Source organism: Leiobunum rupestre, chromosome 11, assembly GCF_980474605.1.
Source record: "Leiobunum rupestre chromosome 11, qqLeiRupe1.1.hap1, whole genome shotgun sequence".
Classification (NCBI taxonomy): domain Eukaryota; kingdom Metazoa; phylum Arthropoda; class Arachnida; order Opiliones; family Sclerosomatidae; genus Leiobunum; species Leiobunum rupestre.
In genome coordinates, this window is record NC_143394.1 from 34,401,317 (window position 1) to 34,423,095 (window position 21,779).

The 21,779-nt window shown below is 36.8% G+C and overlaps 5 protein-coding genes and 1 non-coding gene across 8 annotated transcripts; 4 read left to right on the top strand and 2 right to left on the bottom strand.

Annotated features, from left to right (window-relative positions):
• The first annotated feature begins 600 nt into the window (after nt 1-600).
• Nucleotides 601-1,990, top strand: LOC149922358 (uncharacterized). 3 transcript variants are annotated; one of them, XM_090163556.1, is made up of 7 exons: nt 601-705; nt 793-1,001; nt 1,067-1,133; nt 1,219-1,272; nt 1,328-1,560; nt 1,617-1,764; nt 1,832-1,990. In XM_090163556.1, the coding sequence occupies exons 1-7, from the start codon at nt 681-683 to the stop codon at nt 1,879-1,881; spliced, it is 786 nt and encodes a 261-aa protein (XP_090019682.1). In that variant the 5' UTR covers nt 601-680; the 3' UTR covers nt 1,882-1,990. The 3 variants fall into 3 exon arrangements, 2 of the variants coding, with proteins under 2 accessions (XP_090019682.1, XP_090019681.1); XR_016477319.1 differs by having other exon boundaries at nt 645-732; nt 1,328-1,564; XM_090163555.1 differs by having other exon boundaries at nt 645-732.
• On the bottom strand, nt 1,932-2,629 carry LOC149922359 (U6 snRNA-associated Sm-like protein LSm6). The gene is made up of 4 exons (XM_090163557.1): nt 2,474-2,629; nt 2,308-2,398; nt 2,123-2,236; nt 1,932-2,061 (listed from the first exon to the last, which is right to left on the bottom strand). Exons 2-4 carry the CDS (start codon nt 2,396-2,398, stop codon nt 2,027-2,029), a joined length of 240 nt encoding a protein of 79 aa, XP_090019683.1. The 5' UTR covers nt 2,474-2,629; the 3' UTR covers nt 1,932-2,026.
• Nucleotides 2,630-2,686: 57 nt separating this feature from the next.
• On the top strand, nt 2,687-4,668 carry LOC149922360 (uncharacterized). The gene is made up of 6 exons (XM_090163554.1): nt 2,687-3,068; nt 3,138-3,437; nt 3,505-3,837; nt 3,895-4,161; nt 4,223-4,372; nt 4,445-4,668. The coding sequence occupies exons 1-6, from the start codon at nt 2,793-2,795 to the stop codon at nt 4,649-4,651; spliced, it is 1,533 nt and encodes a 510-aa protein (XP_090019680.1). The 5' UTR covers nt 2,687-2,792; the 3' UTR covers nt 4,652-4,668.
• Nucleotides 4,669-8,574: 3,906 nt separating this feature from the next.
• Nucleotides 8,575-8,648, top strand: TRNAI-AAU (transfer RNA isoleucine (anticodon AAU)). Its single transcript has one exon. It is a non-coding gene; the product is annotated as a tRNA-Ile (tRNA).
• Nucleotides 8,649-12,801: 4,153 nt separating this feature from the next.
• On the top strand, nt 12,802-17,579 carry LOC149922362 (uncharacterized). Its single transcript, XM_090162769.1, has 14 exons — nt 12,802-12,925; nt 12,988-13,180; nt 13,274-13,335; nt 13,411-13,468; nt 14,023-14,045; nt 14,114-14,233; nt 14,305-14,425; nt 15,037-15,131; nt 15,349-15,409; nt 15,481-15,518; nt 15,575-15,688; nt 16,652-16,780; nt 17,088-17,186; nt 17,269-17,579. Exons 1-14 carry the CDS (start codon nt 12,914-12,916, stop codon nt 17,293-17,295), a joined length of 1,152 nt encoding a protein of 383 aa, XP_090018895.1. The 5' UTR covers nt 12,802-12,913; the 3' UTR covers nt 17,296-17,579.
• On the bottom strand, nt 17,466-18,596 carry Pcd (pterin-4a-carbinolamine dehydratase). The gene is made up of 3 exons (XM_090162770.1): nt 18,399-18,596; nt 18,124-18,255; nt 17,466-17,987 (listed from the first exon to the last, which is right to left on the bottom strand). The coding sequence occupies exons 1-3, from the start codon at nt 18,519-18,521 to the stop codon at nt 17,805-17,807; spliced, it is 438 nt and encodes a 145-aa protein (XP_090018896.1). The 5' UTR covers nt 18,522-18,596; the 3' UTR covers nt 17,466-17,804.
• Nucleotides 18,597-21,779: the final 3,183 nt, after the last annotated feature.

Here is a 21,779-nt window from a genome sequence, read left to right on the forward strand (position 1 = left end):
TACGAAATGTCAAAATAAAACTTCTACTTTCGCCGGCTTCAGGCACTCTTCAATGATAGCGTTTTCCCCAAAAAGCACGAAAAATTAACCGCATAACGACGCAAAATTTAAATCGTATATTAATTTAACTACCATGACGATGTAAAATGTTATAATTAAACTCAATAACGATGTTTACTTAATTATGAACTATATTTTTTCTATGAAATAGTTTTAGAAAATGATCATAATAATGAATTTTTAACGCACTACTTTTTATTACGAAACGTATTTTGAAAAATTAGGAAGAGACTGAGAATGTACATGTTTCAAGCGAATAACAATAGCATTATAGGTAAATCAATACTCGTCGCAAAAATATTATATACTTTTGATGGTTATAAATTAAAAGTGAAGAGCCTGGTAGTCTGCTTGTCCGTACACACAGGTACTCGCCTCTTTCGGCACTTCAACAGGCGCAATAGGACTTAAAAACGAAAATGCATTAATAAAAAACAGAGAATAGTTTCATCTCGCTATCTAAATAAAATTAAGCTTGAACATAAACTGACAATTTATATTAATTATCTTTAATCGATTTCACAATGTCAAAAAAATCAGATAGATGTCTCATTTTTCCATTTCTGAAGACATGACTGCCATCTATTTTCAAAAGCGCGAAGCTAAAAATTAAATCGATAATGAAGGATATTCGCAGAAAAATGGGTGATTCCGATTCTTTCAAAGCAATCGGTGTGGGATTCCATATCAAATCTATACGATATTAAAAGTAAACATGACATATTTTTATAGGATTAGAGGACTCTTCCGAAAATTCGGACGTGATGGATACGTCTAAGGAAATTAAGAAGGAAGCCCTGTCCCCTGAACATGTTAGCCCTCTTGTCAGGTTACCAGCTTTTGGAACCACAACTGTCACCACAAATACTACTTCACTACCAGCTATTGGTTCATCTGGCTTAGTCCAAAGAGGTTCACGTAGCGCTTTCACTCCATACCGAGTAAACTTATTAAATTTTATCATGATTGAATGATAGTAGCCGTATTAAAACTCAATATCTTACAGCCTACCACTATATTAACAAATTTACAAAGAGGCAATGTCTCTACACAATCTCCGGCAGTTCTTTTAGGTTTGATATCATTATTATGATATTATCATTAAAATAAAGACACGTTATACGTGTTATACGTGTTAAAATTAAATAATTGTTTTAGAAAGGACACATCATCATTTAGCAGCTCAAGGTGAACTATTTGCCCATCATTTAGGTAACTGTAATTAAAAACTATACGACTATTCTCCCTGCTAAAATTTATATCATAGATGAGGATTCATCTTGGATAAATAAACAAGATAAAGATGGTTTTACGCCTTTAATATGGGCTTGTGCCTATGGTCAGTTAGCTACTGTTCATTTACTACTTAGCAGAGGCACCCAAGTAAATATAACGGGTAAAAAGAATGAAACTGCTCTGCTTTTCGCCTCGGCTAAAGGCCACGCTCACGTTGTGAGAGAATTACTGAAAAATGGGGCTGACGTAGATCATCAAGATGATGTAGGTATTAATTACCCAGACTTGAACTGAAATATTTAGTCATAATATAATTGTAGGAAGGCAACACAGCCTTGATGTTTTCAGCGTATAACAATCACGTTTTATGTGCTCACGAATTATTAACGGCTGGTGCGGATTTTACCAAAACAAACGAAGATTCCGAAACAGCTTTTGATCTCGCAGTTGCAAGAGGAAGCAAACAGGGTATAGTTATCATATTTGTAGTTATATTTCACATTAAATGACTTAATATTGGTTATTTTCACTTTAGTCCAAGCATTATTAGAGAAGCGGATATTATCATTACTTCTCGGAAGTTAAATTAATAAATATCACTTATTTTTATTATATATCTACTAAATGTTATATACTTGCAATTTTTAGACCTATTTATTTTAATAGTCTTACAAAATAAAATGAATATGTTGTATTTACAAATGCAATTTGTGATTTATCCATTTTTTACTTAAACCCTTCTCTTTTGAGTACTGATATACAACACTGTAAAATATGGAGAGGTTAGATGGTTAAAATGATAACCTAAATATTAAGTTATCTTTACCATTATTCCCTCTAATGAAAGCGTCTCCATACTTATTCTTTAACTGGCCATTCACGTACTCTTCAGTTTGTTCTAGAGCAATGTTCATGTAGCCATCAAGGCAAGCCAGAACCCCTTAAAACAATTAATCATTAAATCCGAAGGGTCAATTTAGTATGATAGGTTTTAACGGAATAATTAAAAACCTCTGTAATCGACCCCTGAATTAAGTTTGACAACCACTGGGCGTCCAATAATTTGTTTAAGAAATTCGCTGGGAGTTTGTTTCCTACTCATCTGCAAATCAATATAAAGCATATTTAGGCATCTGAGCACTTTCAATTTTATAAATATTATTATCATAATTCTTACTTTTAGATAAAGTTAGATGAATTATACGTCCAATAACAAATGGAATTTAACAGAATATACAGAAATTACTATGATAGTTACGATAAATCGGTCAAGAAAAGAAATTAACAAAGGTGCAATCGTTTATAATTCCAAAACCTTATAAAACTAGCAGACGACAGCGTATACGCGCAGATAGATGTCGCGTCTTAACTTCTCACGCGCGAAATTAGAATGCAGACGAGTCCAACAACAAATTCACGAGTTTGAAAATTTCAAACTTCAAACGAATTTCGAACCACAAAGATAACCCTAAAGTCATTGTGATTTCCTAAAGATAATGGCTTCCGATATAGAAACAGTGTATGTTACTTTGAGAAACTTTCCCAAGTATTTGTACAAAGTTTCCGCAGCAGTCGGAGCGGTCATGCCATACCAGGACACTTCTGATTTGAATAACTCGATCGACGAAGCCGTGAAGACATGTCATGAGGTTCTTAATGACTGTTTAGATGTCAAATACAGTGCCAAAGTACTCGGTGATCGATGGGCCTATGAGGTGTCCAGGATCATCAACCGACTGGAAGAAGTGGAGATATACAAGGAAAAGATAAGGGTTAGTCTAGAAACGCGTCGTGATTAATAATCTATAGAATATTCAAAACGTAACGTCCATTACTCTCAGGATCATCTAGAAAATATCATATCCGAGGAATACCAAAATGAGATGAACTTCTGCATGACGCTATTGAACGAAATGGTCGAAGATCCACGAGAAGGCGCCTACTCGAACCTGTACCACTTCCTGACCAGAGAAAAGGAATGGCTCCAGGAGAGGTTACACCAGATCCAAAGCCGGCCAGAAAAAATCCCGTTTCACGAGAACGAACTTGTCCTGAAAAACATGAAAATAACCAGAACTAAGCTGGGCCTAATGATTCCAGAATACGACAGACCGCAGTCCTTGCTGGAGAATTACGATAATGTAGGCGTCGCTATTTGAAGCGTCAACAGTGTTTTAATTTTATAGCCATTATCTTTCCGGCCGATAGGACAAAGTATCGATAGAGGAGAAGCTTCTGCACGTTTACTGGCAGAACGGTGGTATGGGATCCGTGACCGAAAGCAGCGACATTTACGCCCGGATTTCGCATCTTCAGACGACCAGTGATGTCGCGGATGTTACCAAAATAATGATGGTTCGCATAGAAAACAACAAGACACTAAACAGCCTGCAAACCTTGGTCGACTACTACGTCGGAGTGGCTAGAGAAATTATCAACAAAGTATTCGGTACCAACTCGGACTTGGTCGAGCGAGTCATGGAACAAGTTGAAGACGCCTGTTGGCCCGTCAGCGCGTGGTTGGAGATCTTGGAGCCGGAGGTAATTTCTGTTAGCGTTGGTATTCAAATTGCGTCGTTTAACCCGAGCCTTTTCTAGACGAGGAATTTTTCCCCCAACGACAATTTCGAGACGGTCTACAGTCATTCTCTGATGTCCAAGACAGTCTCGTTCGAGTTGGCCGAAGTCTGCCGTCTGCGAATGAACGAAATTATCGTTTCAGAAATATTGGATTTGTACGAGAAGGCTTCCAGAGATTTGGAAATTGTCTTCGTGACGTACATCCGCGAATACACGGAAGGTTTGGCGCGACTAGGAAAAAGGCCCAACCGGCCAAAAAACGAATTCTTAGACAACTTATTACAAGTACCAATTCCATCGCGTCTACTTAAATTTACGAAATAGCTATAACGATATTTTATCACAGGAGATGATCAACGATTTCCAAAGCAATCGCAGCGAGCTGGAAGCTGCAACCGAAGGCTTACTCAACGGTGGGCTCTCTTTTCTAACTGGTGCTGGCAAATTGGCCAAAACAATGGGCCACTACATCAACTTATTGAAACAAACGTTACAAGTATGTAACCGGTCGATTTCTTCATTCAGTACAAATTGGATATTTGTAGTTAATTATACGTAATGTTAACAGGGCATGAAACAGGGTAAACGCCAATTCAGTCCAGACTCTGTTTTGCGAACCCTAAATCTGGAAGAAGATTTGCAAGCTTTGCTGACGGAAATCGGGGAGGAAACTCGTCCGGAATTGAAAACGTCCAAAGGCGACGAACAAAAACTGAATCGAAAAGATTTTCTCGGAAAATTCGATAGTACGAGCGTAATTGATAACTATGAATAAAAATTGCTTGGCGCTTCTGTATTTGGGAATGACCTAGTTACAAAATTGAATGCGAACAATACGATCTCGCTCTATGTATAAAAATTACGTAACTCTTTCAATAGAGTCAAAAAAATATCAAAAGTCAGTGTCCGGCAACCTTATTTCGATATTTAAGTCACTACTCCTTCACCGTTTCCCCTTTCCACAAAAGACTTGCAGAGGGTAAAGGTAATAGCAAGGGTAGATAGCTGTTGGTTAGCGGGGCCTATAGGGCTTGCCACCATCTTCATACCCAATTTAACGCACGGCCACCTGAATAAAAGGCGTTAAAAGTCGCTAGCTGACATGGGTCTATGGTGGTGCCTTGGCTATTAGCTTAGCTTATTATTATTACTTATCGAAATAATAATTTTGGATTTTAACCAGGGGTAGTCACAAAAGAAAACTGGTAAGTAATCAAAGAAACAACGTAAGAAAATCATAGGAAATTAGCGAAACTATCTGAGAAATCGATGGAAATCACAGAAACATTGTGAAAAATCACCATTTCGAAAATCAATGATCGGATATGAAAAATTGTTTCGAGTTACTATCCCCTCAAAATGTAAATATAAATAGATTTCACGTGACGTCATAATCTCCATAGTGGACGACCAAATTTCAGTCAGCACATCTCGCTTCACCATAGATCGAATTACACCTTTCAAAAAGACCACAATGTCGAAATAGTTTGACGTCTTTAATGTCAAAGGAAATAACTTTCCTAAGCGGAAATTAATTTATGTATATGGCAAAACAGTTTTTTTTTAAAACAAACAATCTATTTTCTTCGAGGAAAAAGGACTCCGATAAATCACAGAACGAATATCGAATTAAATATCACGATTCCGATATAAAATATTCAGCCAATTTCCGAAAACCGTTAACCGATAAAAAGGGGTTTCTTATTACGGAATGCTAATTACAAACTTTCCACGAGGAGAAAAGGGTTACAATACGCCAAGTCCTAATTGCTACTTGCATTCGCAATCTCTTTCAATGTAATAAATCCAATAGATGTACAGACGTATTTTCGTAGAATAGATATTTCCCCATAAAATACCGGTCGATCGATTTTATGGAAAAATCACTCGTAATATGAATTGATTATCGATTTAGGCTAACGGAAAATGTCGCGAAACAAACCAGATAATAAAATGATTTGATCCTCGTTTGAACTTATTTATGTCAAATAGTTTTTAAAACGAATTTAGAAAGTAGGGTTAACAATATTTTAAATAACAATGCTTTTTTTCTAAAGCGTTAAAAATTGAAAGTGAATGTTCTTTATAACAAAGGGCTATAAAAAGGGGAGTAGTAAACACGATAAAAATCATATAATCCATAATGGCATCTTGCTCTTTTTGAATTTATACATCAAAGAAAAAGGCCAATAGCGTCACGGAATGTCCGATTTGCGCGCGGGGTCAGCTGACTCGGAGTTTCCGTCCTCGACAAAGTTATTACCCTACCGACGGCCCCAGTTCCCGCTCAGATCGACCAACGATCCCCAACAAGTTGGATCGAGAAAACTTCAAGCCTCATCGGCCAATAAGGTAAGTCATTCTTTACTACATATGATGTCACTTGGAACTGTATAAATTTAAATAAGTAATTATTGCCTAGCCTTCTAAAGTAGTACTAAGTAAGATAGTTTAAAATTCCCGGTAGTCGGCTTTTCTCTGAACACCGCTGCGCTGCGGTTAGAACACTTTTAAAGGCGTTTATAGGTGAAAAGTAGACCATGGTCAAATAACTTAATTTTCTTCGCGAAAAAATCGTGTACATTATATTTACGGAGAAACCCCGATATCAGATACAATTATAGCTAATCAATTAGTGTAGCTGCAAAAAAACCGTTAAACGCGGGGAAAATTATAACCTTCGTGCTCTCGAGAAAATGGAATACGTGGCCTGATTTCCGCGACAAATGTATTTCACAAATAGGATCCAGACAGGCAAGATAGTATCTTTGTCGCGCGATCAAAGAGTTTCGCCAATCACGCTACTTTTAATATTAAATGGAATCCGAACCTTTAACAGGTAAATATTTTCTTCGGCGTATAAAATAAGTGCTAGAGAAAAATGATTTAAAAGCTAACACGCGTAGTTGTAGTTAACGGAAACGCGTTTAAAGCGAGTGGGTCAAAGACACAAGTTCCGGTGATTAGAAAGGGAGCTCGCGTGTTAATTTGAGAATACGAAATGGGAGGGGCGTTGAGGCGGTTAAATTAGGAAAGGTTACGGGTAACTGACTCTCTGAAGGTTTTACACAGGTGGTCATTCGAGCAACGTTACGAATATAATTAGTAGTTAAGAAAAAATGATCTTAAGGGCTTGATTTTGGCCCTGTGCCAATTTAAGAGTGAAGTTTAGGCCTATGCATTATTCATAGGACTCTACCCCAATTTTTGTTTTTATCGTATCGAACAGGGCACGACCGGACCCAAAATAAAATTGACGAAACGAAAGATAGTGTTTTATGAAAATTTAGATTGTTATTCTCCGTCGTCTAGGGTTCGCCAACTCAATTTGACTAAAAGCAGTTTTAAAAATTCGGGAGTCACTCTTCGTCGAGTGGAGAAAACAAACCCTTTCAAGGTTTATTACCTACTCGTTATTCCATATCTTTTGTTTTGGGGCAGAATCAATGAAATCGGAAACGGATCCCATTTATACTGAGAATACTAAAACAGTAACCATGGAATTTAATGGGTCAAGAACACGCGGCCAACCCTAAAGAATGAAAAACAAAGTCAAGCATAAAGCTTATAATATAATAATAATAATAATAATAATAATTTATGGATACAGAAAAATATAACTTATTGTGCAATGAGATATTATAAAATTAAAAACAATAAAGTTAAGAATTGCGTAAAAATGCTTAAAAGACCTCCACTTAACAATTAAGATAAACAATCAAATTTGAAAGTACGGCTGTTATCGAGGGGTCGGAAATTTACCAAAATCCCGTACACTTTGTCTAAAATCGCAAAATCTTTTAACTCTCTCTATGTTAAATTAACATTGAAATCCCAACATAACTTCAGCAATAATGATAAAATCGCCAAAATCTCTACGAAATCCCGAAATCCCGTACAAAATAATGGCAAGTGTCCGACCCCTCGGCTGTTATATTGTAGATAAACAATAAAATTTATGTAATTAAATTTAATTTTCAGAATAATGACATTTAATTTTAAGAATAATGACATTTAATTTTCAGAATAATGACATTTAATTTTCAGAATAATGACATTTAATTTTCAGAGTAATTACATTTAAATTGCAGAATAATTATGTCATTTAAATTTTAGAATAATTACATTCAAATTGCAGAATATTTACATTTAAATTTCGGAATAATTAAATTTAAACTGCAGAATTTAATTGGAATTTGAATTTCAACGTTTGAGAAATCTAGAACAATTTAGTTTGAATTTCAACGTGTGAGAAACCTAGAACAATTTAATTTGAATTTCAACGTGAGAGAAACCTAGAACAATTTAATTTGAATTTCAAAGTGTGAGAAACCTAGAACAATTTAATTTGAATTTCAAAGTGTGAGAAACCTAGAATAATTTAATTTAACTTCCAAAAACCACTGAGTTCAGCAGTTCTTGTATTGGTCCAGAAGCGCTTTAAAGGTACCGATTTCCGACTTAGTTGTAATATTAGAGAACTCATAAACAATCCAATTTGTGAAAAATGGTTGTCGATTTTCGGATTTGTAGTGGAACAATGCTCCTTCAAAAGTTTCGGCGCTTAACGCCCCGACCGCGTTATTTTGAAATGGGTCAAGAACACACAGCAGATCCCTAAAGCTCTAGAGAAAGATGACCTTGTCCTGAGCGTCGTCCCTATCGATTCCGAAATGTTGTTAGCGCGTGGCAGCAGGCGGCCTGTTAGCTCAGTTGGTTAGAGCGTCGTGCTAATAACGCGAAGGTCGTGGGTTCGATCCCCTCACGGGCCAATGTTGATTATTTTAAGTACGCCCGTTGCTCAACGATAGAGTTAACTTTAAATTTATCGTGGGAATTTTATTTCGATCGGAACGCCAAACCATGGTTGAATTGAACTTTGTCTCTCTCTTCCCTGGAAGATGGCTCTAAGTTGGAAGAAAGTACGGATTTAAACGATCGTTCGTCGCAGAGTGGAATGTCTCTCCGGGATCTGACGTAAGATATTCTTTCGGCGCAATACACCATTCTATAAAATACTAGTTACGTGGTTATTTACTTTTGCGTATAGACTCTTAAACGCGCCTTCCCAATCGACCGCCATTACCTTACAGTCTACGGGGAGGGTGATGAAAAAACAGGTTTAGGGGGGATGAAATTTCTGTGGTAGAGGGTTGGCTCGTTGGTTGTCTGTACGATAATGGCGGCGCCCAGTAAACGTTTCTAAAAAGAGTGTATAGAGAGTCAGAAGGTTTGGCCCGATTTTTCATGAAACAGGGAGGCTCAAAAATGGATTATCTGGCAAACCTGCCAACCTAGTTGTCTGTATAAATATTGGATTTTTGATCAAAATCCAACTTATTTAACGGCTATAGTTTTATACAAACCATTTTAAATAGTTAACGAACATGAACAATATGCAAATAGTTCAGTTATGGGCTTACTATATTTTGAAATAAAATATCTTGACGTAGGCGACCTTAGCTATATTTTGAAAATCGACTTTATAGTCCAAGAGCCCATGACAAAATAAGCATGTGATAAGGTACACGATGGGTCAAGGTATTTTTTAATTAGGTTAGTGATGTGTAACAAAGAACTGTTTGTCTTTTGGTCAAAGTGTGGGCTTTCCGGAAATACGAACCACGTGACGTCACTTCCGGTGACCTTGGAAACTGATATGACCTGATATCGGTATCATTCGATTCGTCTCAACGTGCTCCTATCAAATATCGCTAAATTAACCTTCAAATCTGAACCAAGAGGCGTATAAGATTAAGAAACTAATTTCGAGCCCCTCCCAAATTTACATGTATAAGACAAAATTACTTTTTTAATCTTACACGCCGTTTGGTTCAGATTTGAAGGTTAATTTAGCGATATTTGGTAAGAGCACGTTGAGACCCATCGAATGATACCAATATCAGGTCATATCAGTTTCCAAGGTCACCGGAAGTGACGTCACGTGGTTCGTATTTCCGGAAAGCCCCCACTTTGACCCGTAAGACAAACAGTTCTTTGTTACACATCACTAACCTAATTAAAAAATACCTTGACCCATCGTGTAGCTTATCGCGTGCTTATTTTGTCATGGGCTTTTGGACTATTATGGGTGACACTACAAATCATACAGAATTTTTAAAACCAAAGAGTAAATAATTTGCAAGTCCTACTGAAGTAGCGCTATGTTGTCTTTGTGAAAGTGTTTGGCCTGTTTAGCTAGGAATTTATAGAAAGGTCTGTTGGAGAGCATCCAATATAAAGCGTTGATTCTCAACTTGGTCGATATTCGATTTTAATACATGAATTCAGATCGGCGGACTTCAGGAGGAAGGATGCAGCCCATCAAATCATGTCCGAAGAAATTGGAAAACTACAAACGTACAAAGAGATTCAAAAGAGGCAGAAGGAGGAAGAAATGAAAAGGGTAGACAACTTTAAGATAGTTTTCTTTCGGCATATGAAGCGCAAACTCGCTAACACGAAATGTTGCTCTACTAAGGTTCAATTCCCTAAACATATCCCGTATTTACATACTAGTAGAACTTCATTGAGATGTAGAATAAGTAACGTAATAGAAATACGTATGGCATTTAATATTATCTTAATGGTCATATTCTTACCGAAATTGTTTTTGACACTTACGCTCTCTCCCAGTTTCGACTTGAACTTGCAAATGAACTGACAAGGAGAGTATCCGAGGTGTTTTTTGCCGATTTTGTTCAAAGTCTGAAGTAGTGTTGTAAGTCGGAAAATTTCCGCTCGGAAAATTTTCCGAGGCCTTTTTTCCGGAAAATTTTCCGTATTTTTCCGAAAAAAATAAAAAAAGTTTTCATTCCATGATTAGTCTAATATATTGTTTGTAAATTGAAATAATGCGGTATTTTCGCCTCATTTTTTCGAATCTGAAAGTAAAACTAAACCTCTAGACTAGTTTAAACTGATTAACAATGTAACGCTATTAATGTTTTGTAGTATGTTTACTGATATTAGACATTTTATATCGATAAAAAGTTAAAAACATTAAAAACCCTTAAAAGGTAATTTATGTTTAAAGTTTTTATTTTTCGGGTTTGCGGAAAATTTTCCGGAAACTTTTCTGGAAAATTTTCCGCATTTTATTTTTCCGGAAAATTAACATCCCTAGTCTGAAGTAATGTAGACCTATCTAAGATACGAAATTTCCCAAAAGGAGACGTTGCACTACCCATTCGAAATATTTTTGACCACTTAAAACGAAAAAACTCCATTTTAAAAAGCATGAAATTTTCTCGGTTTCCTGAAATTTTAAAAAAATTTGAAAATCACGAAATGGGTAATTTGGACCACATTTAGGTAAATTTGATCAAGTTTGAGTAAATTGGAACATTTTTAGAGTAAAATTGTAACACTTAATCTTATTTTTGTTTTTAGTGGTCAAAACATTTTCGGTTGCCATGGCAAATCGAATGGGTATTGCAAGGTCTACTTTTGGGAAAGTTCATATCTCATATAGATCTACATTACGCGCGACTTTGAACTAAATCGACAATAAACATCTCGGGTACTCTCCTTGTGAGTAGTATATTATCGTCCCTGTAAGTATAGTATATTTCGATTTGGGCATATTTAAACACTAGAGGGCGCTATACTTAATAAAATCTTGGTTGCGCAATAACTCGGTGATAACCTTTGCTAATTGTCATATTTATTGGTATTATGTTAACGGCTTAAATTGGCTCGCGTGGCATGAAGGGCTTACCACCACCCTCTTACGCAATTTAACCCAGCCACCTGAATTATAATGGCATAAAAAGTCACTATTTGACTGGGGCATAAGGTGGTGCCTTGGGTATTAGCCTAGCTGGTTATTATTAATTTATTTATTTGTGTTACCTAGGAGCAACAAACACAGCACCCCACAAAAGGAAACACAACCCGTCAAAAGTAGTGCATTTTCTTGTGTACAGTTTTCATTGGTTAGACGCTTTAGCACCTGCTGCCGTCGGAAAGGGAAAATTCGGAAATTGAATCCCACCCCCCCCCTCCCCCCGCCCGTAAAACATTCAGAGTAAAAGTTCGTCCAATGAAATTTGTACACATCACTGCTTTAGCGTGTTTAATGGCTAGCAGCGTTCTCCTTGTGTTTTTCGCTCCTAGATGCCACGGACATTTGAGTTTAAACCAATCCAAAATTTAATTTAATGTATTTAAATAACATGGTTGTATAATATTTCCGCAGGACATGGAAATGTTGATGAGCTATAATCCGTGGGGAAGACCCGGTGGAGGGGCGCCAATGGTGAGTACAACCAGAAGTATATAATATACTACATAAGAGAGAAGTAGCCCTCTACGTCGTAAAACTGAAACGTGTACCTTTAAAATATTTATTTATAAACCATAATTTCCTACGAAATATGTGGAGTCGATATTTAGCGTTGCTACCAAACCCCCTCAGGCTCCAAGAGTAAATTCCTTCCCCCTAAAATAAATTAACTCAGCCCGCTATCTGATTGGTTCCCTAAGATGATGTCTTCCAACGCTATAGTAGCGAACGCCTGTGACGTATCTCATCCCCCTTCTCGACCACGTTGCCCAAGGATCGTCTCGACATAGTCATCTTCCCAAAGTATAAATAGTTCGAGGAAATCATAGAGCTCGGCGAAACAGATAAATTAACCGCTAAAGTTTTTACTAACCATAAAAATTACGGTTAACTGTTTATCCATGGATATTATCCACGGCTATATACCAATTAAACATGTAAAATAATCGTTTCATCCCGGATAATTTTCGTTTGCGGATAAAAATAAATAAAGTGATTATTTCTTATCCAAACGCCGAGCTCTAGGAAATCACAATAATATCGAATTTCCCCCAAAATCAGCGGGAACCTGCGAATCGAATTACCAAAATACTTCTCACTAAGATAACAATTATATACTTCTGGTACAATCAACACGACCATCCGCGTTCAGGAATCGCGACAAACGTCGGCTTATAATTACAGAATGGAGAGAATCGCTTTAAATTTAGTTCTTCCAACAACATCCAAACTTCGGAAGGCGAGGTGCAGATGGACGAAGAGGTATAAAAGCAAAGCCGCGAGCTTCGAAGTGAAAAACGTATAAATTTTTATCTCGGTGGCAGTTGGGCTCCACCCTGTCCGGGTTCGGGCGTCCGGGGGCGGGTGCCCCCATTAGAAGCGAGTCTGGACGTTTGTTGACCCAAATTTCGGGCGATCCGGAAATACGCTTCCAGGACAACAACGTCGTGCGACGCGCCATCGAGAACGGCATTCGCTACAAGAACGCCAACAAGAATGCGTACAAAGAGGAGCTCGGTTCGATCCCATTTTCACTCATATGCAAATTCGCCGATTCTAATGGATCCCGAATGTAAAAGTTAAAAAGTCGATATTTTTGCCTTCTCGCAGATAAATTAGTCAAAGAGAAAAGGGAACAAGAAGAGAAGGAACGGAATATGGATCCGCAAACGGTCAGTTTCTCTTTTAATACTGGCGTATCACCAAATTTAGTTTTTAATAATTAGAATGTTTTACGCAATTTTAAGAATTCTTTGTCGTTTTTCGGACGGAAACCTAGAAGGACTTCTTCGATGCCTAAGTTAAGTAAGTTTCGAGAATTTTCGCTTAACATACGATTAAAGTTGATTAGTAATATCATAAGTAACATAATTAGCATAAGAACGATTTTAGATAATGATGGTTTGTCGCGGAGTGATTGCGTAATTGAGATTTTAGTTTGAAAGCGAAAAAATACGAGCGAAGCCGCGTTTAGGTCTTAAATTTTAAAATAACAACCTTCAGAATGATGAGAATCTTAACAATAGTTAATTTAATGCTCAGATTAAATAATTTATATTAATTTTTGCTAAAGTATTCTTTAATTTGTCTGGTGAAAGCGTTTATATTTTCAATAAGCCTTGGCGGGTCCTTCAATTAGACTGTATCGGCAATTTCTCGGGAAACATTAGCCGATACTTTCAAAGACTAGTAACAACTCACCGAAAGTTCTCGGTCTTTAGCTAAGTAATGATTTATATAGGTTTTGCTGAAACAAACTACTATTAAAAAAATAAACTAATAGTATTAAGTGTCACACTTATTAATATTACATTACTGACGATAATATCTATTATCTATAACTGTTAATTAATTTTCAGATTCAGCATCTCTGAATAAAATCGTAAGTTCGGTATTATTTTCTACGTATATTTTATAAAATAAATGAAATTTGAGTGAAATGGCAATCAGGAGTCGTATGATCCGTGGGGAAAGGGATTCGGAAATCCGTACAGGGACGATTTTGGAAAAGTCTTCCCCCGAAATTCCCGCTTAGCTCTTCCCGAAATTTCGTCTCCCCTCCAGGAAGAGGTAAGTCATCCCAATTAATAACGGAAATAAATGAACGCCATTACAAATAATTGCGCAATTTGGAACTTCAGGGTAGTACCATTCCATTGTGGCGTATGCGAAACGGGGGTGGTGGAGCACCGAAAAGGTCCGAATCGGGCTCGCTTATGACCAGACTTCCACATAAATTGGGCTACCATCAAGTACCAGCAGGTATAAAACCTATGTCATAATACAGGGTGTTTCAAAAGGTGATGCAAACATTTGAAGGAGTTGAGAAGTATGCCAGTTTTTCCCCATTTTCCTACGATGAGTTAAAAGAGCGCCAGAGAGCTTCAAAGTGTGGCCTACTAGCCTCTGGAAATAGGCTGTAACAAGCGCAAAACCAAGTAGTAGGGACTTTAAATACGGTTTAAGTTCACTTTTTTACGCTGGTTACCTCGATTTGTTTACAAAGTCCTTTTTTTACCTATCACAAGAACCCAAACCTTAATGTTCGCGTTTCCCTGCTGCTTGGTTTTGTGCTTGTTGCAGAATACTGACAGGAGCTAGTAGGCCACACTTGGAAGCTCTCTGGCGCTCTTTTAACTCATCGTAGGAAAATGGGGGAAAAACAGGCATGCTTCTCAACTCACCCCCTACAACTCCTTAAAGATTTTGCATAACCTTTTGAAACAATCTGTATATTAACATCATATATAACACCAAATTATACTTAAGGATAAAGACCATTCTAAGACTATGATCGAATTCTTAATATACTCATTATCCCAAAGTATAAGTAAATAAATTCTTAATAAAACTGATTTATTTAATACTTCTAGTCGATCCCAATGATGTCTACGACCCTTGGGGTAAGCCAGGTGGAGGAGCTCCGATGCAAAACGGCCTCAAAGGACCAGGGTTTCTAGAGAAAATGGTAAGGAAGTGCAGTGTCGCGTTAGCAATTTTCGGTGCCCTAGGTATAGGGAAATTTGATAAATTGAAGGAGTCTTCCAAAAAGATTGCTTTGCAGGTTATATACCCTTAAATAACGCGGCCCTAAGTAAATGGACCTATTAGCATATCTGTCAGGGTCGTGGTAATTTGACTGGTTATCTCCCCACACTCATTAAATGACTACAATTACTTTCCAGGGCTGGTCTACGTCTGGTTTGCCCAACAGACGAAATCGCTTTGCCAGTCTGAACGGATTAAGTATGGTTTCTTATCTATCTATATTGCTTTCTTCAACAGATAGTTGAAACTTCAATTCCATTATTTCGCAGGTAACCAGACCGAGCGTGAGGAATTGGATCCTGGCATGGTAAGCTCGAAAAATATAGCAAGAATTAAAAAGTACTTACGACTTCGATTGGATAGGGTGGCAGCATCGTCAGCATCATGAAACAAAAGGAAGTTGGTCGTCCACGTCGAGATCCCAACACCGGTGATCTTCTGCCTCAGTTACGATCCACTTCTGACGTCACAGCTCAGGTATATCACTTGTCGTGAATAAATAATGTCAGAAGTATATAACATATATCAGGGGCGTAGGAACCAGGGGGGGGGGCAAGGGGGGGGGGGCAATACCCCTCCCTAGAATTTTGCTGGGAGGGGCAAATAATGTTATTGCCCCCTCCAACTTTTTGGTCAGTTGAAATCTTCAAAAGGCTCAAATTCTCATTTTAAAAGCATATAAAGTTTGTAGAACCTCAACTGTGTTTTAATTTCAGTCTTTTCCCGCCAATTTACATGGTAGCAAAATGTACACGTGCATTCGGAGAAGCTACACTCCATTAAAAATTCAAAACCATTCTCCAGACCCCTTTTGGTTTCTCTTTGCCCCCTCCAACTTCTATAACGCTCCTACGCCCCTGACATATATTTTAAAGCAATTGTCGGCTCGACGTCAAGTAACTATTTTTTTAACAGATGTCGCTATCGTCGACATCAAAAGAATATATGTAGTTAAGCGTTGATTGAATAATTTTAAACTAAATGGAGTATAGGTTTATATAATATTCTACTCTGGCAACGTTATTGTTTGGCTATTTTGAATTTTATCTTCGATTGTCATTAATAGATGGCACAACGTTCTCCACTAAAGTCGCTTTTTTTCGAGGAATCGGATCGAATCATGGCCATATCATATAACAGGGCCCTTTTCATAATGCAGATGGCAATGATAGAACCGACAGTTGCCATCTGCATGTAATTTCGTCGGCTCCCGCGAAAGAACAAAAGACAATTCGGAAGAAAAATGGTGTGGGCTGAAATACTTTTTATATAAATATCCCAACTCCCAATCACCCTTTGGAGGGGGTGGGGAGGGTACACATTTGGCGGGAAAATAGCCGTGAACCTGTTTAATTTATATAGCCTAAATGGTCATACTTCATAATTCGTTAACTTGCTCTTAAAACATTATCACTTATGACGTAATTGTTAAAACATTAGAGGATGGACATCCGACGAGCCAAATCTCATGAAAGTCTAGAGTACATGAACTCGTTAGTTCAACAAGCGGAAGAAAGACGACGCAGAATAGAAGAACGGAAGAAACAGGAGGAATTGGAGAATCAGAGGGTGGGTCTACTCGTGGTATCAAATAGGTGGATACATTTTGCTGGTTCTGGAACAAGGGTTAATTTAAACTATCCGTTCGTTCTACACCGTGAACTATTTGTCAAGGTCTGAGTGTTTGGGCTACGTACTTCAAAATCCTAAAAAGCAGGAATAAGGAGAGTAAACTGATAAAATCGTTAACTCGGAGTAAAAGGACGTCATAGGGTTACTCTTCTTACCCTACTCCGAAATCCCAGAACAAGCGAAAGGTATCCACCTCATAGATAATTAATTAGCGGAGGTCTGATTATGCGCGTGTCGTTGCCAGCACTTCGAGGCGTACAGTGACATGTGGGGTCGTCCAGGAGGCGGAGCACCACGAGACTCGAACCTCAGGATGAAGCTAGAAAACTCCCTTTACATGCCGGTATATCCCTAACCCTTAACCTATTGCCTAAATGCCTATCGCAAATTTATCCTAGTCTAAAACGTCTTCCTAAACCAAGCAGCTTCCCGGAGAAGTCGAAGTCAATTGAATTCAACGATTTCCCAAAAACAATTTTTAGCGCTTCGTATCGCATTTTCCCCCCGATTGATTTCCAGGTTTGAATTAAATACAAGTGAGTTAGATCAGCCGTTGTAGATATTTTGCAGTTATATTTGCGGTGTATTATATTTAAAAAAAATATATATTTAAATTCAAATGTTTGGCACATGGTAAAAGAGGTCCTCGAACCTCACTTGAGATTTTTATTGAAACGTATTAATATTTTGATAAATTTACAAAAAATTGTTTTTCAAATAAAAAAACAATAATAAAAGGAATGATGAGTACAAAAACAACGTGTATATTTTTTTCGTATATTTTACCTTTTAATATTGAGCCGCGATAACATTCAAACTTAAGAAAGTACATTTTAGTTTCACACCGATGCAAGCGAACCACGGTTCCAATTCTTAGGACAAATATTACGGAGATTTAACATAATGTGTTTGAGAGTTTCACCTATTATTTTTTCGATATTGCAAAAAGAGCCATTTCCATTTAAGTCACGATTTTGGAAGCGGCGGTTTCCATAAAAGTGGCCATTTTAATATCCCTTTCGGATAAGCCATTGACGTCATGAGAGCTTAGCGTGACTTGTACTTTATTGTAAACGTTAAACCATTCCGGATGATGGTCCATTTTCTCGGCCAAAAGCGCGACTCGGCTCATGAATCCGAACGCCTGTGGGAGGAAAAAGGTGGTTATTAAACGTTATACACCGCCATCTATGTTTTATATAAAATAGCTTTCGATTTTCCAACTCTTTACAAATTAAATAATTTTAATTTAATGAATTGATATATAAATTTATAAAAACCTCGTTGAAATTTTTAAACAAGAATTCCTTGTGAATCGCGTCGCGTCCATCGACAATTTTCCAGCCAGCCGATAGCAAAGGCTCAAGTTTGGTGCCTCGTTCGTCATCGCTTAATTTGGAGCGTTTGGAAGCCTGCAAGTTTCAAGGAAATTTCTACAAATACATTCCCTCAACTTGTTGCTTTAATATTGACATACAAACGTACAACTACAGTACACGTTAATTACACCAAAAGTTTGAAATACGGTTAGACTAGGAGTATATGATTTTCGTACCATTTTGAGGTTTCTGTTGGGTTGCAGCTGCTGGTAGGAATGTCGAAAGATGGGTTTGGCACCGACAGACGCGAGCAGATCTTGACCTTGCCCAAGAAATCTCTTGATAATAGCCGATCGCATAATCACGAACCAGCCTGACGCTCAACCGCGGACTCGTCTATGTCTAGTCTGGATTTACTAGTTCTAAAAATTGCCGCTAGATTTCGCGGTAGAGCCGCTTTCTGCGAGACGAAAATAATGTGGAGTGAGAAAAATAATCAATAATGCGTTTCACAACCAAGGTCAATAGCCGGGTTTCTTAATATATGCGAAACTTACGGCTTGATGACTTTTAAGAGTGTTATCAGAAGTGAATATAGAAATTCATATAACACCGCTTACGATAAAATTCAACTATAACCGAATAACAACAATCATTATTACTAAAATTGTTTAATCTTTATACAGTTAAAGCTACAGATTTAATCATAATTTAATCGTAATTTAATAATTAAGGGAGTGGTCTCACCCTTTGAGCTATTCATTCATGTATGAGCTGTACATATTGTAAAAAGCTTTATTATTTGTCATATCCATCTTTTGGTGTTATTTTTCCAAATTCTATAGTTTTTTGTTACACGAAATTATTGTATATAATATGTTTTTGACGATGGCAACTAGGAGCAACAAACACAACACCCCACACAAGGAGAACGCAACCCGTCAAAAGTCGTGGATTTTCATGTGTACGTTTTTCATTGGCTAGACGCTTTAGCTCCTGCTGCCGTCGTAAGGGGAAAATTCGGAAATTGTCTCCCCCCCCCGCCCGTAAAACGTTCAACGTAAAGTCTCGTGACGCTCATCCAATGAAATTCGTACACAACCCTTCGATAGCGTGTTTAAAGTCTAGCTGCGTTCTCCTTGTGTTTGTTGCTCTAGATGGCAACTATAATTTAAAGTGTAACTCGTGAATCCATATTTATGGTTTCCTCCCTGTTATAAAAGGGATTTGTTCTTTAACAAAGAGTAAATAAATATTCATTCATTCATTCGGTTTATCAAAGTATATATCATTCCGCGGCACATCAAGGGCTCTACTTAAGCGCGGCGGAATACAAACTCGTCCTACTCACGGGTGTTGATAATCCTACACCAAACCCGCATTCACCGCCCGTCGTCTGCTGTCGGCATACGTAATTTAAAAGAACTTTTAAATAACGCGTTTTGGCTGTGATGACGTTTAACATTGCCGATAAAATTATAAAAGGTACACTTTTTACTAGGTTAAAAAAAATTTGGTAAACTAAATCCATTTAATATTTTTTAAAATAGGAAAGAGTGAGAATGGAAAATGTATTTCGAAATATGACGGGAAATTAATCGCGTTGTTTTATAACCACTGCTAAATTTGATATTAAAAATTTCTAAAAACTTCACCTGATCATCGAAATAAATTTATAAGCATTCTACAAAGAATAAAAGAAAATGAAAAAATAGATAAGGTAAATAATTAAGGATTTAAAACACAGCCGAGAAGATTATTTTAATTATGAGGTGAATATAGTCGCTTAAATAAAACATCTTCATGGAAATCGCCAAGAAGTAATATTTACCAAAGCCAGGACCTGCAAATTACTGTTTATATAGTACTTGTTGAAATGATGGAAACTTTTCACTTGTAAACAGAACGTCATGTTGTTGCTAAGCCTTAATATGTCAAAAAAGCTACCTGGTTAAAAGGAAACACTTGTTGCATACCGTACAGGTGAAATATTTCTATTATTTTAACAAGCATGATATAAAAAGTATTATATAATTAGCGAAAAAGTAGATTAGTCCATTAAGAAAAGGGATAAAAAAGCTAAACCCTAAACAAATTAGAAGAAATTTAAAAACTTACTAATACCTCGTACCGATAGGTCTTCGAGCGAACAAAAAGACGCGAAACTCGGACCAAATAGATCTTCGAGCGAAAAATTAAATTAAATTAAATTAAATAGCCATAAATTCCAACGGTAGACCGGTTTCGTCCTATTTGAGACTCGTCAGTACCGTGCGGGAAATCTGGCTCGCGACTATAGCACCGAATAGAGAAACTAAGCCTAAATATTAAAAATTTCAAAACGAGTTGCGTAGCAACGGAAAGCCGAATAGGGGGAGAGTGGTGGAGATTAGTATACGCAATGTTAAGTTAAAAGGAACCACCTATAGACTGCATTGTAAAGGATTATATAATTAGCGAATAAGTCGATATGTGGTTCCTTTTAACTTAACATTGCTTGTATAAAAAGTAACTTGCAGGTCCTGGCTCTCTGAAATATTACTTTTTGGCAATTTCCTTGAAGATAACATTTATTTCCTAGACAATAAATTTATTACATTCTTTAATGAAAGCCAGTTAAAATTAATAATATAATACATGCCGGCTGCCTTTTAGAAAGCCAAAGCTAAAAAACTACGTACTTTACCCTCCAGACTGTAGAATCAAGTTTCTTCTCGGCCATAGTTTCATATTAATTATTTAACTGAATTTTTACCTTAAATATTACCATACATTAACTAATTTTTGATTAATAAAACGTCATAACAGAAAGAGAGAATGCAAAGCGCCCGCGGTTTTTGAACGGTCGCAGAATGATGTGTCATCAAAATAACATGGGTTCCATGAGAAATGGAATTCTTTTCCCAAACGGGGTTTATTATGAACTTCTAGAGTTCGGCGTTTGGATAAAAATTAACTACTTATTTTATTTTTATCCATAACCTACAATTATCCGAAAATATAAATTATTTTTTGCATGTTAAATCGTTGTTTATCCATGGATAATATCCACAAATAAACAGTTAACCAAAATATTTACAATTAATCGAAATTTTGTCAGTTAATTTATCAGAACTTCTGATGTTAGTAATTTATATTTGTTAAAATAGCAAAACTCACAATGCCAGTGAAGGTACCGTGAAAATCAATATTTCAAGTTTTCTATGGGGTTCAAAATTGTTTTTAAAATAAGATCGAATAATAGATAGAAGATAGATATAAAATTTTTGAAATCTTGAAATCACTCTGAAAATCCTAAAATCTGCTCGTGTATGGTAATGAAGGGCTTGCCACCACCGTCCTACGCATTGTAACCCGGCTACCTAAATTAAAGGAATTAAAATTCGCGAGATCACTTGGGCCTAAAGTCGTGTCTTGGCTATTACCCTAGCTGATTATTATTATTATTATTTTAGGAATTGTATTCTTCGTTACCCTTCACCTTGTCCAATTACTTGAGTTTTTAAGACTAATTGGACCATGCGAATTAAAATTGGGTAAATTTTGTGGTTTAAAATATCATACTCTATACCATAAGTCTATAATATTATTCCATAAGTTTGTCTCTTTTGGGAATA